This window comes from Centroberyx gerrardi, chromosome 22, assembly GCF_048128805.1.
Source record: "Centroberyx gerrardi isolate f3 chromosome 22, fCenGer3.hap1.cur.20231027, whole genome shotgun sequence".
Classification (NCBI taxonomy): domain Eukaryota; kingdom Metazoa; phylum Chordata; class Actinopteri; order Beryciformes; family Berycidae; genus Centroberyx; species Centroberyx gerrardi.
In genome coordinates this window covers 23,255,929-23,273,664 of record NC_136018.1, presented here as the reverse complement: position 1 = coordinate 23,273,664, position 17,736 = coordinate 23,255,929, and the positions used below count along the sequence as shown (strand labels likewise).

The window sequence follows — 17,736 nt, the reverse complement described above, 5'->3', positions numbered from 1 at the left end:
AGTGCGTGAGCGTCGTTAACTCTCGCGGGAGCGTCGTTAACTCTCGCGAGAGTTAACGACGCTCACGTTCACGTTCATTAGTTGCAAACGGATACGTTCAGTTCACCGTTCACCAAAAACTTGAGCACGTTCAATGAACGCGCTCTTTTAGCGCGTTCATGCACAACACTGGAGCCTGGTAACCAGCGACGTTAGCCTTTATGCGCGGTTTGTCCTCAAGGGGCTTCTGTAGCCCAGCAGTTTTGCAGTTTGTGCTTACAAATGTGTTGCGGTTTCTGTCACCCTCTAGTGGTCCGAAAATTGCTTAGTGTAGCTTTATAGCTGTGGTAGTCCAATTGGTAGTTAGCCCATCAACACCTTTTGGTGAATTTAGAATTGAAATTGATTCTAGTTAGTAAAATAAAATGATATCTATCGAATGTCCCAGACTAGCCAGCCAATTCATTCTGCTCATGCATGATAGCGATATAAAGTCTAAACCAATAGGTGGTGATAGTGATTTTTACAGCTAGCAGAGAGCAGCTAGCTTAGCCCAATCGCTACCTATACGCAGTTACGTAAGGATTTTAGATAGCACACAAACTCTGTCCAACCATTGACCATTTCACACACAAACTGTACTCAACCAGATTTAGGTTACCGTTAGTGACAACAACAAATGCATTAGCTTTTTTGTATCGTAGTGTGAAAAGTTGTTTGTACTTACTCGGTGGTCACTGTTCCGGTGTCCTAAAGCAGTTTAGCCTGGGGATCCTGAAAAATGTCTTCAAAACAGCTCTGTTCATATGGGGCTCAAAACTTTGATGTGATATGAGACAAACTCTTCCCTCTCCATCCTTTTCTTTATCTGTATTCAGGCTATATCTGATTCAAGAGTCAAGTGTCATCCAGTGTATCACCCTCTCTTATACTGGAAGCTATGCTTGGCATATCGGCTAAAGTTAGCTAGCTTTGAGTCTGCTACTGACTGTAGTCAGCGCCCCCTCAGACTGCTCTCCCTTAGAGCGGGAACTAGAAAATTAAAATCCTCCGCCTGCTGTAGTTCTTCCTCAACAGCAAAAGAGAAGAGGATTACATCATTTTGATGTCAGCCTCTTCTAAAACCAGAGAATTCAACACAGAGACTTCTTTGTCCAGCCACCAAGACACATTCATACAGTCAGACCTCAAGCTTTTAAATGAGCTAAATGTTATTTTGCAGTGGAATGTCCCTTTAATGATAGATGTCGCTACAGCAGTACTATTGACAGCTGTTTCATACATTGGCTACCGAGGGCTTTCTTTCTTTCTTTCTTTCTTTCTAATTGACATGCTAGTTGTTCTCCATAACCAGATATTATTACCATGAAACCTTGGGCAGCAAGATAACAAGAGATGAGACCGTTTGGTAGAAAGCATTATTATTGTGGCACTCACATTAATGAACATTACTGAATGCAAAGGCAATTAATTATTGCTTGCATCATCACCCTGGAAAAAGTGTTTAATTATTTTTTGATGCACTCTGTTGCACTCAACGGGCCCTGTGGAGTGTGCTCAGGCTGACAAAATGGATGTTGGCAGGGAACCAGCTAAACTCTAGTTTGACTGGCTATTGGCTATTGTACTGGCAGGGCAGATGGTATTTCTTGCTACAGTGTAGACCAACTGAGGTATACTGCACCAGAGATGTCCGCCTCCTTTTAAAAGAGTTGTTTTATTTACATGATCAATGTCTATTGCTGCTGCGGTGCAAGACCACACTTCTGGATGTTTCTTTTCAAACAAACTTCTTTAGAAACATACAAACTGCTTCTTGTTCAATTCTTCTATCTCCTCTTGCGTTCTCCAGTGATCCTTTACTAATGACTTGAAGTCGTAGGTCAAGCAACTAAACCTGAATTTGCTCCCCAATATTCTGGTAAAATGGGGAATATAAAGTCAGTTTAAGGATTTTTGTCATCAGTTATGATTTATTTATCAATGCATGGCTTGTCTTACCATTAACAATAGTAACAAAATCATGCTTATGAATCTCCTCACCTCAACATTGAGTCAACCAAACATTCCATGCTGTATCAGAGTGCTGGGAAGCAAAATCAGATTTATATGTAAGGACCAGCTCACTTACTTTTTCAGCAGGGGAGCTACAGTCTTGATGATTAATTATCAGTCACACAATTACAGTCTAGATGATTAATAATTCTTAAATAATGAAAAAAAATGTATTTTGTATCATGCTGTTGTATTATGTTACACCATAGTGACAGTGATCACACCTACAGTTTGTTTTCTTTGGTCCAAACTATAGTGGAAAAGTTTACTTTGTTGCATTTTTCTATTCAGTTTGTTTAGGTTCACTGTCCAATTACAAGTGGACCACGGCTTGTAAACAAAAGTCACATGGACTCACAAGAGCACTGCAAAAAAGTTATTTAGTCTCATATTTTGCCTTCAGATCTTATTTTTCTTAAACCAAGAGAAAAATTCTGCCAGTGAGGTGAGATAACTCCACTTGTTTCCAATGCAGTTTCACTTGTTTTAGGAATTTTCTAGAAATGAGTGTCAGTCTGTTGAAACCAGTCAGAATAAGGCAGATCACTGCACTACTATCAAGAAAATGACACTTGATTCTACAAAATTCTTGAAACAAGTTGATTTGCATTGGAAACAAGTGAAATTATCTAACACCATTGGCAGATGTTTTCACTTATTTTAAGAAAATTACAATTCTAGGACTCAATAATAGACTAAATGACTTGTTAAGATGGAGTGCAGTGTAGCTAGAGTGCAGTGTAGCTAGAGTTTTAGTAACTTGTCATCCCACCAAGTTAGAGATTTTGGTGAGGGGGAGTCCCTGTAATTTAAGATAACCATGATGGACTTACTAGCTTGAATACTTAAGTATTCTTGTGTGCTTTTTCAAGGAGTTTGGAAATGAGTTCCTCTGCCCATATATTGAGGAGTCAGCTGACTCAAAGTTTGCCTTTGCGTCATTTTGTTATGCTAGGCGATCCAAGCATTAGCAACTGCTGGCTATCAGATGTCACCATCCATCTCCTTATACCCATAAAGCCATATGTTCTGGGGTCATTTTCTGTACTTAGTTCGGATTACGTTCTCACTCTTTATGAACTGCAGAAGAGGACAGAGACTCATATTTGGTGCCACCTAGTTTGAATGGCATTGCTCTCACCTGGCCAAACCAACCGAACTAAAGCACTCCAGAATTTGAATTAACTGCTCCAAACAAGCTTGGTGTGAACGCAGCCTAAATGATGATGAGGTGATCCAATATTTTTTATTCAAATAGTCCAAAAACCAAAGTAAAAAAAGACACAAGTACAAATTTTTTTCTGTTCTACATTTAAAGCTGCACTAAGCAATGTCGGACGTTGGCGGCTACAAATGGCAGCGAGAAGTAACTGTTTGAAATTTTGGACTTTAATACCCAGAAATCTTGTAATGATACATCAGTAAACTGCACACAACAAACTCATGTTTACCAAACCAGCTGGTCTGTGTTGTATGTGCCCTCAGTTTGGCTTATTTCGTGTGCACGGAATACATTTTGTTCCCTCAAGTTGTTTGTTTTGTTCCCACAAATTCATAATGTGTGCGCACAAAATAATTATGTTCCCACAATTAAAATGCTACATCAATTATCCCAAAAAGCCGAGCTGTTGATTTCAACCAACTCTAAAAGCATCTTGCCTTTTTTGTCATTTTTTTTTTGTCATCTCATTTCAAAAGATATGCACTGATTCTTTCTAAGCTTGTGACACACATTTATATATATATCTATATATCGAGAGCACGATTTCACTATTTTGAGGGAACGAATTGTATCTTGTGTGCATGAATAAACCAAAATGAGTATTCAAATTGCATATTGTGCGCATGTTATAGTAAATTGTGGCCACAACATAAATTATTATTCATTCGATGGTGTCGTGACACTTAATAACCAGAATATAAACTAATCACCAAGATCGGATGCAGCTGGGACGAGTTTGTATAGTGTTCGGATTTTTACTTCCCATTCATTTGAATGAGGCCACGAAAATAACCTGAAAACTGACATTTAACAACAGATCCCACTACTGTGATTTTCAATTGATTGTGGATCCAACATTTTAGAACATAATTTTGCTGAATAGCATTTTTATTGATAGAAGAGAACATAGCACAGGGATACCATTTAGGAGAGATAGTTCCTGTTTGGGAGACCAGATCTACTTATATTTTTAAATACTAATTTTAGTGTAAAGCAAGAATAGAAATGCAAAATGACGGTGGACCCAGGATGCTTTATTATCTTAAAAGCAGGATCTGTTGTAGAATATGTTCACAAACGTGTTAAATGTAGGTTTTCAGGCTATTTTCGTGGCCTGATTCAAATGAATGGGAAGTAAAAATCCGAACGCTACAAACTCATCCAGCTGCATCTGATCTTGGTGAGTAGTTTATATTCTGGTTTTCATGGCGGTCAAGTGCTGAATAATGCCCATGTTAAAACTAAGTGGAATATTGCCTTAAGTTTTGATTCATCACTTCCTTGGGAGAAGTGGCCATAGCCTACCTGACACCAGAATTCAATTTGGACAAATGGGGTGAATCTGCAGCATCTCAGTTAGTGGGGATGGGACGCTCTTCTCTGCTGCAGGCCCACTTGGTGATTTAGGCTTATAAAACAGTTTCTTATCAAGTGTAGCTGTAATATACACTGTAAATATATTGATGTTGCTGTGAATCAGATGACAGCTTGAACAAGTGACTAACCTCATGACTTGTCCTGAAGGATGATCTCTGATTGTTTTGGGAATAAATTAAATATTAGGAGTGGCACAATGTTCTTGCCACCTGCAACGAATGGCGGAGTGTTCTCAGTCTGGGTATGAGAGTAATAATATTCCACCAGGATATGTTCTATCTTAATGACTCAGGACATGCTGTGCTTGCCCTGCACTTGCCGGGTCGCTGGTCCAACCCCCTCCCTGTTTGCTCCCATCTAATGCTACAATATTGTTTTATAGCCTCTTAGACAACTGGCTGTATGCCTGCCAGAATGTCTCCTGACTGCATAACCACTCAACAAGGGTTGGACACACCCACACTGGATGCTTCTTTATATTATAGAATTGGCGCACCATTATTTTATGGCTTTGAGGGGGAAAGTTTTCGATTCTGCAGCGGGTCTATTTTGTTGATGAATATAGGGGAAGCAGTTTGACGGAGGGCCTGTAGCACATCTGTCATTTAAAAAAACTACAGCAGAACACAGATAGAATAGCAAAGTCCACCTTTTTAAGTCAAATTTCAGAGGGAAATCTTCTCACAAAACGTGCCACTTTTGTTTTACTCGTAAAAATGCGGGCTGAAATTTGAAATCGAGCGGCCAAGGTGACAGTGAGGGATCGGAGGAGGACTAGATTTGCAGAGGTGTAGCTTTTTCCACCATCCTGAGCGCGTGGATGCCATAGTGATCCAGTAGACTGACGTCTCTCCGGTAGCGCAGACGGAGACCGCGAGCCCGGTTATTTTACAGACTTCACTACCAAGCCAAGCAGTCGACAGTCTCTCCTGCAGAGAGACAGGGGGAAAAAACACACAACTCCAGCAAACGACAGGCTGTAGTTTAGCAGCATGTTACACCTTCGGCAGTCTCCGTTTAAACACACTCGCCCGGCAACTGTTTGATTTTGCTGGTGTGCTTTTTGTGTGTGTGGAAAGATTCGTTTTTTCCCCCTCCGGCTGATGTAAAAAAAAATCTCTCCCTTTATTGGAATGATGTGGACCTCTCATGATACTGTTGGATTTGTTTTCTTAGCCAGTTTTTGTGTCCAGTTCGGATTCTCTTTTGAAGGTAAGGATTGAAATAGTTTATTTCTTTTTTTAAAAAAATATCGCCATTGCCAAAGCTGTCGGGTTAAGGACGGTCGGTCAGAGAAAGTGTTAAAAGTGCGCAGTGTTTGTGTAAAACCAAACGGAGTTTTGGTGGGAAAACAGGAAAGATGCCGGTTTAAAAAAGAACGAATTAGCTTTTAGAAAGGGATTCAAAGCGATGAAAGGTGAAGATAAGGTTGAGTTTCCCTCTGTAATGAGGGAAAAACGCAACTGGTGATTGTTTGAAATCAAGTCGGCGTCGTTTCATCTCGCCTACATGTACCTTAAAGACCGGGCTGGCTGCTTTTCTCGCTCGGTGCCAAAAAATAGCCTGGCTGTTAAGAAAAAGAAGGCTAACTTGTTTTAAGAGCCGCAATGCATGAGGAGTGACGGATCAACCAGGCTGGATTTGTCGCTGCTTTCAGCACCACGGATAGCTGCTGCGTCCGATTGAGCCTGTCTGTCCTCCCGGTTCATCGTACTGAATCTCACTAGGATTATCAGCCTCAAATTACCTTCTCTCTCTTTTTCCCTTCTTCCCGTGTTACAAAACCAAAGTGCTGGTTTGCGGTGAAAAAAAGGCGCAACAAGCCTATCGGCATACTTTGAAGAAGGCTACAGCTTCTTCTAATGCGTTTATTTTGAGGTGAATGTTTGCATGCACAAAGGATATTCTCATTCGCACGGAGTCTACTTTACATTCCCCTTTAGCCTCCGTCAGACCAAACGCTTTTTTTTTTTTTTTTTGCTTCTTGTGTTTTTCCCTCATTCTCGTCAAGTCAAGTTTATTTCTATAGCCGTTAAATACAGTTACAGTGTCAAAGGGCTTCACAACGCCCACATTATCAAAATAATAAATAAAAACGTCACCCGCCAAGGAAAAAACTTCCAAACCTTAACCTTCTCGCAGTTTATGTTGTGAATAATGTAGCCTACGGTGTGGTGGTAGACTGTTATGTAAATTCGTGATGAAGACACGTCAATATCTGTGAGGGAGGGGCCGTCATCTCTTTCAATTAAAACATAACCCACCTTCATCAAGCAGCTTCCATAATATGGCTGCTGGTAGTAGTGACCTGTCTTTCCCACACACTTTTATGTCTGTAGTCATATTTAGAAAGTGGGCAATCCTTCCGCACATGGTCATTTCTTGCGTGCACAAATCACGCAACCTTCCTCAATTGATTACTCTCTCTCTCTCTCTCTCTCTCTCTCTCTCTCTCTCTCTCCCCCCCCCCTCTCTCTCCCTCCGCAGGACGGTTCACGGATCTGCCCTCCAACATGACGGCTAAAGAGGGACAAAACATAGAGATGGCTTGCGCGTTCCAGAGCGGAACGGCGTCGGTGTACCTGGAGATCCAGTGGTGGTTCGTCAAGGCGCCGGAGCCCACCGACAGCGAGGAGGACGTCGATGCAGAAGAGGTATAGCGGACTTTAATTTTTTTTTTTTTGCCATGCCTAATTTTGTTTGAAGCACTCCTACTGATAAGAGGAAGAGCACCCAACATCTCTCCGCGCTATTACACACGGCACCATGTTACTTCTTAGCACTCTCCCGTTATTCTTTGATTTTTGTACTAGAAATTAGTTGTCATCACTTCAAGTTATTCATGAGAATACAGGCAGGTTATCAGCTGTTGGTACAGTTGCTGTTTCAACCTTCTTGATCTTTAGTAGCTGTTCCAAAATTCAAATAATCCCAAATTTCAGTAATAAAAGCCTTGTGCTTGTGCCCCAATAAATGAGTGAAATATAAGTGTTGGATCCAGTCATTTCCCCCAAAATGTTGGATGTGCTACCTCACTTTATTTATAACTAGTCATGAATTTGATGTATTTTTGGCTCAGCTCTCCTCCTAAAAGAATTCCATTGTTAAGCACTCTTCTTTCCCTCACACAGCTCAAATAATCCCTCAGCACACTGAGCAGGGAATATTAGTTAAACATATCAAGAGAAAATAAGAACATCAATCACGGACCACTTTAAAAAATTAGCTTGTTCTGTATTTTAATTACCTGATAAATGAAGTGAATGGGCTTGACTATTCATAAATGGAAAGGCTCTCCAAATGAATGCAACAAAAACATATTCTTGAGTGTTGGCTCATTAAACATGCCTGGACAGTGCTTTGGAACCCATTTGGCATTTTTGTTATGTATTACTGTGGCATTACTGCTAGTTATGACAGCTTCCCTCGCCCCCAAGTAATGATCAGCTGCTTAGTGGATGAGATATGTCTGAGTGTGTTGACTGCATTCAAATGGGTGGAAGTCACTGCTGCTTACACATTGTATGGCAGGTAGCTGCATTTCAAGATTTGGAAGGGTTTGGCGCATTGTCATGACAAACATCAAACGGTGCTCTTTCTATTTCGGTGACAAAGAAAAAGTGAGGTGTGTGTGTGTGTGTGTGTGTGTGGTGGGTGGGTGGGGGGGGGTGCTTAGATATCCATGTGGCTTTAATTATGATTGTTCCATTGTTGTCAGCTATCACGCCGGCGTCGGCCAGGCTTTGATCTGGGTTTTGATCCCATGTGACTTTCGGATGTTGGGCTGAAGTGGCCTATTGATGCCGACATCGCATTGCTACCCTCATTTCTTATTATGGAAGGCTCTCTTTGAAATGAAAGGCACTCCGGGTTTGTCCTGATGTGTTGCAGTTTTGATAGGAAACACTGTCAAGGCTGTGCAAGATGCTGCTGAGACTGACATGGCAGCCCGGTCTCACAAAATTTTGTGGAATGAGCATAATGTCTTAAAATGCAAATCTGTGCTCCGTGCATGAAGGGTGACAGACATACACTGCCTGTCAAAAGTTTGGGGACACCACATTTTTCTTTATTTTTTACTATTTTCCACGTTTTAGAATAATAGTAAAGACATCAAAACTATGAAATAACACAAATGGAATTATGCAGTGACCTAAAAAGTGTTCAACAAATCAAAACTATCTTATATTTTAGATTCTTTGCCTTGATGGAAAGGCAAAGACTTTGGAAAGAAATTCATACATAGGATTCAACTTCACTATTTATATTTGTCTAAGAAACAAATTTCAAGCATTTAAGCAGAAGCCTTTAGATCAAAATGGCTTCAAGATGATGAAAAAAACTAGTACATTCAATGAGGTGCCCCCAAACTTTTCACAGTCAGTGTACGTTTTCCCACCATGAGAGGATTACAAGAAGGAGGCACGACTAGAAACAGGTAGTAGTTTGACATAGTGAGGTGGAAAGAAAGGGTGTGGAGGTGGGGGGTGGGTGGGGGGGGGGGGGGGTGGAGACATCTACTTTCAACTCCAACAATCCTGGTTCAATTCCCAACTCATGGCAAGTTTTCTACTGTGGGTGAAGTTTTCATTTTCAGTCAAAGTGTTTCTTATTTAACCAAAACTTTATCCTAACCTTAAAGCCACTTCTACCCTAAGGGCCCTCATGCAGGACCATCATTACAAACACATTTCACAGCCGAGATTTGTTCAAACCCACAGAACTTTATTTTAAATTTTAGTCAAGATCCTAAGGTTTCCAAAGATACAAAATACACCATGCTGAATTACAGGGTCATGTGTATAAAATGATGCACAAACATCTAGATTTTTTCCATTTGTTTTGATGGTGCAGCCATAAAGAAATGGCATCTTGGGTTTGAATATTTCACTCAATATAAGCAGCTATGGCTTCAATGAAGCGTTGGAACAAGCAGAGACAGAATATGCATGTGACATTGTCGCACAGTTTGGAAAAAATGATTTTTCTAACTTTGAATCTACTTAAGAGGAAATTTAAAGGGAAACTCAGGGTGCAGGAGCTTTAGTTGCCTAACCTATTCATGTGATGAACACATGAAATTGTCGTGACCACTTCATGCTATTGTCACATCATGGCGGAGGAACGTAATCTTCACATTATTTGTGTCTACGGCATGTATCCCGCTTCTCAGTTTTGTGCTCATTTCACACAATTTGATGAGACTGTGTTGGACATGGATGAGAGAAAGAAGAAAGAAAGAGTACGACAGCGTTCATGCTTGGCTTCAGCTTCCGCACACGGTGAATGATTCTCTTCTCAGTTCATAAACGATACAGTGCCATTTCAAAATCATCCAGAAACACAAGCTCCCGACCGAAACATCATAATTACACCTCCGTGACGAAAGGGAGTTGATTGGCTTTCTTACAGTTTTGAAGTCACATTTTTCAAGTCAAACAGCGAAGAGAGACAGGGAAGAGGAGAGAGAAGAGTGAGAGTGTTTTGAACCTTTGCTGTTATACTACATGAACAGATTTCCATGTAGGCACTCTAGTCCAGTGGTTCTCAATGTGGGGTCCGGGGACCAGCAGGAGTCCTTGAGGGGGTTTCAGGGGGTCCCCAGCAAATTGCTGAATTGTTAAACTTCACCATTATTTGATTTACAAGATGTTAACACAACTACAGAATGTAGAAGAATGACTATTTTGAGTATAGTTGCACTGTTATCTCTCTACCTACAATATAGATAGTCATGGAATTCTGGACAAAATCATATCCAACAATAAAAATATTCTCAGATTTGGGTTCGAGAGACAAAATCTCATCAAATGGGAAGGATTGAGAAGCTCTGCTCTAGTCTATTCAAGCACTGGGTCATCACTGCAGGGCATGATTATAGATCATTATGTAATGTTATCTGATATCCTTTTGTATGTTCTGGGTCAGCTTTTGGCCACGTCCTCGAAGTAACTGATCTATGTTCAGTGATGCATTTCTTTCATTATGATCTGAAAAGGCAAAAATGATAGCTGTCCCACTCCACTCCAACTTGCAAAGCTCCAGCCTCCGTAACAGTTTATGGTTGTTCATCTTTTGGCTTCCGGATTAGATTTTCTGACAAAATAGCATGTGAAAGCAACGCTGTTCGTCAGCCAACTTGGAAGTCCCGGGTGTCGGGCTTTCCCACCAGCACATGAATGCAGCATAATACTTATGGCTGAGGAATGATAATTGTATAATGGCGGAAATCCCAGGTCCAAAGGCTATCTGTCCACCAAATGTCAGCCAAATCCATTGGTAACTTTCAAATAATAATAATAATAATAATCTTATCCTGAGGTAGTGAACTTTCTCTGATATGTATGCTTTGCTGTTTTGTTTTTCTTGACTGGTTAAAATAGTCTGACCTCCCCCATAGCATTAGAAGACATAGAAAGAGCACAGCCACCTGGGTAATAGCAATGTCTGACTGGTACGTCAAAAATGGTAGACAAAGAGTCTCATTTCCATTAATTTCAATTTGAAACACGCTTTAGTGAATTCCCTTTTCGGGTTAGATCCTAAACCCCTCTTATTCTGAAGAGGTAGATTCGATTCTACTATCCAGCTAATCCGGGTCTCTGTTGTTTGCCATAAAATCAATTTATTGAGTAAATCTTTACAACCCTGTCCACTGATAATTCTATTTGGCATGAGATTATGTGTGGATATATGCAAAAAGGAGAAAGTCTGAGTGATATATGTGAGTGTAACTATCTTGATCCTTTTAGCTATGACTGGGAAAGCTTGCACTCCCCTATTTATATTCCTACCTAAGTAAAAGAAGAAACAGCTTAAAATAAATTCAAATACTTTTTTTGACAGGGAAAAATCATGCCTGCTTTGCATATTTGACATATCAAAAAGGGTCCACCTCGCCAATTAAGGCAGTATCAAACGCCGAAAGAATATGTGATGACGCTGGAGACTTGTTGATGCAGATGCATGCCGTTTTAAAGATTCATATTGCATTTCATTTTTCAAATACTGCCAGAAGTCTATGAATTCCTAGGCCGCTGTTGGATTCATACTTGGCTTGACTTGACCTAGGATACATTAAAAAGGCGCCGCTGTGCTTGTGTAAAAGCGAGATGAATTAAAAAAAAGGTAAACGGACATGATGCAGAGTGCCCTCGGCCAGGCCTGGCAGAGAACCAGGCATCAGCCGAGGCCCGCAGTCAGAATACAAACCGCCGTTACATAAAACATCTATCGGCGCTCTCTGACCGAAACACAGTCGAGCCACAGTCTGCTTTACCTCTCTTAACAAGCGAGTTTATAAATCCAGTGGGTGTAACAGCGAGGAAGCATAAAATCCATTGGCTGCCGTGCTCTCGGAGTGACCTTACCGTCTGACTCTCCGCCCCTCCGTTGCCGCCTGACGCCGGCTTTCTGCAGCCTCCTCCGACACTCTCACTGAGATAATAGCGCCGGGAGTCAATACCATGCACAAGGCAGCGGTCCCTGATAACTGCTCTCATCAACCTGTCGCTCGCTTTGTACAGACACATCTGTAATGGATGTAACGGTTTTCAAAATGGTTTTCAATGAGCGGGAGCGCGCCGCAGGAGGCCGGTGTTTGTGTGTGAGCGTGCGTAGACATGTGGAAGTGCAAGCGGCTTTGATATCGGGACTGGTGAACTTTAGAATTTGGAGCGCTTACTGCCAAGCGCCGCTGCTACAGCCATCATGGAGGGAATGCTTTGAAATCAATGAAAGCTGCTCCACTGCTGCATTGGATAACTCTTTAAATTACATGCCATTAATGACGTAGTAATGACTGGAAATAACCAAGTAATATCCAATAAAATTGCTGTAATAACTAGTTATAGCATTAGAATTAGAATGGTAATTATTGAGTAATATACAAGTAGTCCCATTCAGGGGTTGCTGTTGTTTCCTGTTGAGAGTTACTATGGAGTACGTTTGTATACCTATGTGAATATTATTTATTATACAATAATATATGTATCATTGCTATTATTATACAATAATATATGTATTATTGTATGTATTCTACATTATAAGGAAATGAAAACCTAATGAAAAAACATTGATTGTTTCTAAACAGGTGTTGTCACTTTCTGTAATGACTGGAAGATAAATCAATCAATGCGTGTTTTTAACTTTTTCAACTAGTTTTCAAAAGTGTGTGGTGGTTCCACTTATCTTATACAATCACTGGTAAAAGCACCTTTTTTTACTTGTATATTACAGAGTAATTACCAGTCATTCTAATGCTATGACTAGTTACTACATCTATTTTACTTGGACATTACTCTGGTATCTCCGGTCATTACTGTGTAATTAATGGCCTGTAATTTAAAGGCTTACCCTGCGTTGTGTTGGTGTTGCATTAGTGCTGAGTTTGTGTTGCGCTGGCATTGGTGTTGTGTCGTGTTGCCATGTAGTGCATTGAAATAATGAGAAATAAAGTTTACATTGGTGGATTGCTGGTGTACGTGATGACTCATCATATCCAAATATGAAAGACAATCCACATAGGTTCTGATATTTGTTTAAAAAATGCCTATACATTTTTAAAGTGATAAAAAAAAGGAGATAATTGTAGCCTATTATACTAGTTTCTGGCTGTATTTTGTTCCAGCTCAGCTTTTGTTTTTGTTTTTTACATCTGTACACATAGTGAAAAAAATACTAAAGCATACTTCTGCATAGATGCTTTTCCTCTCTGGTCCGATTTTAAAAATAAAAGTGCTCTGTGGAGCAGCTAGAACGACACATTGCACTGCTAAACAACACATTTGTAATGCCTTTTCTTGGAACTTTTGGAATTACTTTGTGCTCTCCGTGTGATTTTGATTGTGTTTTGATTTTATCCATTGTTGTAAATTGTTGGTCTGCAACAATTCTGTTGCTGCTTTCATAGGAAGGTCTCACTCGAAAAACAGATGTTTAATCTCAGTGGGACTCACCTGGTTAAATAAAGGTTAAATAACTAAAATGCAAACCAGGACATCATGATGCCTCAGTTGGCTAAGCATTTATCACTGCACTGGATGGGATGTTACTATCCTTTGTGCCATAATCCAAGGTGAGCATTCATATAGAGGCCTAGTTTAGAGTAACAAGTAAAATACCATGTACCAGCGACATCCTGGGTTTTAATCCAGTCTGGGACATTTGCCGCATGTCATCCCCTTCTCTCTCCCATCTTTCCTCTCTGTCTGCTGTCAAATATCAATAAAAAAAAAACGATAAAATGAAGTTAAAACGAAGTGCAGCTGACGCATGCCACAGCACACACACACACACACACAGAGAGAGAGAGTGTACGGTTGAATCATTATACAAGGTTACTGTTCATTTGTCTTTTTCCTGCCTCTGCAAGCCATGTTGCTCTCCTCTACTGAATTCCTCTTTACAACATGCTTGTAAAACACTGATGTCAAGCTTTGAATGGTTGTGTTCCTGGAGCCAGGGCAACTTCAGCCAGAGTCCATTCATCTGATGCGGAGGAGTGCGATGGTGGGTGGAGTGATAAAGGGATGGGCAGATGGAAAAAGCATATGGGGTATGTGATGCAATGAGGATGCAGAAGGCCTCGAGGGAAATATCTGGGAAATATTCACACAGGCAGGCATGCAAAGCACACCCTCATTACTGTCCCATGTGTATGGACACAGAACTGTATATTGGCCAGACTATATGAAAATGAACGCAGTACACTCCAAAGCAGCTAGGGATTTGATGTCACGTTGAAGCAAGCTGTGAGTGTTTCTCACACATGCAGAAAGAGGGAGAGCTAACATTAGCTAGTTAGCGTCTAATTTGAAGCTACAAATTGGTGTTCACATGTATGTACTCATGTATGTACAGCCAAAATATAGACATGAACACACCCGGGACACAGTCACACAGTGACATAGCCACGCAGCCAAACAACTATAGAAAGACACAAAGAAAAAAACAGATGAATTGAAAAAAACAAGTTATTTCTATGTTAAACGTTGACAAGAGCTGACTTTCATAAAAGAATTGAACTTTATTGCTCCCTGACTTTTGCTGAGAGTCTTTGTTGTCAGTTTGAAACCCATCCTCCATGGTTGGATTGGTTGCAGCAGGGTTGCATAACATTTTGCATAGCATCTGGCATTGACCAATAACAGCTTATCTTGGATAATATACACATTGTTATGATTTTAACTGTAGTTAGGAGAGCTGTAAGGAAAAGACCACAGAACTTGAATGGATAGAACGGTCATTCCCATTCAAATCAGTGTTCCTGGATGGTCGGAGTGGCGGACATTTTTATGAGTACCGTTGGGCTAGTTAGCTTCGGACTTATGGCAAGTCACTGAGGTGAGAGGTTTTGCAGCAAAAACCAAAGCAGCTTCTCTGTCTACTTGTTGCAATGGTTTGCTAATATGTTAATGTTAGAACTAACTAGAAGAGCTAGCAAAAGTACAATCTTTGATAAAGCTACGTTAACCTTGTTGCTAAAGTTAGCTTTCAGTTGAGTTTTGACAGTTTGCTAACAGACTCATCTGCACAGTTCATAAGCAAGTGTGACACACTTTACGGCCATAATGCCCAGGCTTGCATTGTCACCATAGCAACTTCATAATGTCACCATTTTACACTGTACTAGCCAAATTACCATGGCAAACAGTGGGATGACTGTTCTATCCATTCAAGTTCTGTGGGAAAGATCATCTTTTTGATTTATTTGTGATATTCTATTGAGCCTCCAACCAGAACTTTCTCTCCATTTCCTTGTCTGTTTACCATTAGTCTGAAAAAAAGGAAGTGTGACTGGCCTGTCTACTCTCTCACTATTTAGATGTATTTGATTTAGATGGGCATTTTATAATGAAAGTGATGACAATTCAACAATTCTATACATGCTACATTCTAGTTACATAGAAGCTCCATAGCATAAACTCCATACTCCACTCAGCACTTCATGTAGGCCCCGTCTCATATACCCAGATCTCTCTACCCTTCATTTTGTTGTTTCATTTTGCCTTAGCGCTGAACCAGTGCCTGGGGACAGGTCCAGCATAAGCAATTTCTTGCTGAGAACTAAAGATAGAAAAAAAAACTAATCCAGTGAGGTGTAGCGAAATATATTATTTCCTCAACCACTCATTCAAACTAGAGCTGAAACTATTGGGGTTGATTGGCACGGCTTTGTGTGCTGCCTGCAGTAGCTTCCTGATAGACCTGCAGGCTGAAAGACGGAAGGCAGGGAGGCACGGGGAGCAGGTTATGCTGGAGACACACTAGACGACTTTTAAAATCCAAACCAATTTTGAAAACGGATTGCATCACACGAATAACAACAGATTTTACAAACTTTTAGACTCACAGTGGTAAATGTTCTCACAGTAGACGGGGTATCACACACTTAACGACATAACCAAGATTATCCTGCTGTCTCTTTATATCAATGATGTCAGGGCCACTAATCTCACAAGAAGCTCAAGCGATCCAATGGGAATCAAACGTTGGATATGTGTATATAGCCATCACTGAAGAGATGTGGGCTGCAGTGAGTGGGCTTTATGTTAGCTAGGCTGGTGACACTATTTAGATCCCAGTCCAATGTTAGGGATGGGACGGTATATCGAAATTCAATTGATGGGGCAGAAAAATTAATTGCGATATTAGCTACATTTTATTCTGCTGTAGTAATCACAAATGAAAAACTAAATGTGTGTAGTGGGGGTGGAGGTGGTGAAGAGGTTCAGCCATCGTTGGTGAGTCTAGCTTTCTCTGGACGGAGCGCTCGCTCACTGCTGTTTAAGAGACACTTTCGGATTTCACTCTTAAGTTTGGATTTGTAACTTCCTGTGCGGAGAAGATTTCCCACCAGTAACTAACATTAGAATTTCCTTTGTGCAAATATGGTGAATCTACAGCGTCTCAATTAGTGGGGATGGGATGCTGTTCTCTGTTGCAGCCCCACTTGATTTAGGCTGATAAATACAGCTATATTTTTACATAAAAATCTTGCCTAGTGCAGCTTTAAGTACAGGCTGCAAAGCCTTGCTGTGATGGAGAAGTGCTGGAAAATGCAACACTGCTGCAGTTTTTGTGCACTGCCCTTAAATAATTGTCATTTTTATGAATATGCCATACTCATACCATGTCACTAGAGAGTGCCAATCTCTCTTGCACCAGCAATGTTCTGAAGTTCATGTACGAGCACAAGATTATGTTATAAATTAACATGGCCGCCTTAAAAATCTGCATCCTCTTCCAGTTCAGTTTACTGAGTGACATAAGATGGTTTGTGTCAAGGAAACAGTGGCCATGAGTGGTTAAAAATGCTTTGATTCCTCTCCAAAAAATCAAAAGAAATACATCGCTGCTTTTTGTATGTATGTGCGTGTGCTTGTGTGTATGTGTTGATGTTATCATTAATCATTATTCATCATTCAACATCATTATCATTATTGTATTTGGCCGGACTTATTAGTATTAATTTGTATTAGTTATTATGTGCTCCAGAGGAGCTGCTCTGTAAGGGCCGGGCTCTGTGTGTTCGTTTGTGCATCCATGCGTAATACTTTTTGCAAGGTGCACTGCTTAGAGGAATTACAGTATGCACTATTTAGGCTGCGCAGACCTGCGTAAGGGAAATACAGTGTGTGCTTGTTCACCAGGCAGTACGGTAGAAGTCAAACTGGAGACTAGTGTGCTGTAAGTCCACATAAACACTGATTAGGTGATTAGCGACAGCCATGGCGGTTATCACCACTAGACAATGACCAGGCACACTTCAATTCACCTGGAGATATTGATTGAGAAAAAAAACCAATCTGTCAGCTCTGCACATCAGCCACTGTTGCACGTACAGGTCGTTAAATTGCACTGCAGTGTAAATTTGCTTACATATTTACCAACTGCTATTCCCCATACTCCCACACATTCATTTTGGTGCTTTAATCATCAGCAGATAATGACCAGTGATGCCAGAGAAAACGGCTTACATATATCACAGTGGGACAGGAAATTAAACATGGATTAGGGTGATGGCTTGTCCTGGCTCTTCGATAGCAGAGGCAGATTATAATACAGGCATAGTGCTGGAGGTGTTAAGGTTGGCTGTGACT

General features: G+C 40.6%; 1 protein-coding gene across 1 annotated transcript in view; it reads left to right on the top strand.

Moving 5' to 3' along the window:
- The first annotated feature begins 5,766 nt into the window (after nt 1-5,766).
- Nucleotides 5,767-17,736, top strand: part of vstm2a (V-set and transmembrane domain containing 2A) — a 55,420-nt gene continuing 43,450 nt past the window's right edge. The window contains exons 1-2 of the mRNA XM_071905058.1: nt 5,767-5,845; nt 7,121-7,287. Of these exons, the coding sequence (XP_071761159.1) occupies nt 5,767-5,845; nt 7,121-7,287 (246 nt within the window). The remainder of the gene's footprint in view (nt 5,846-7,120; nt 7,288-17,736) is intronic.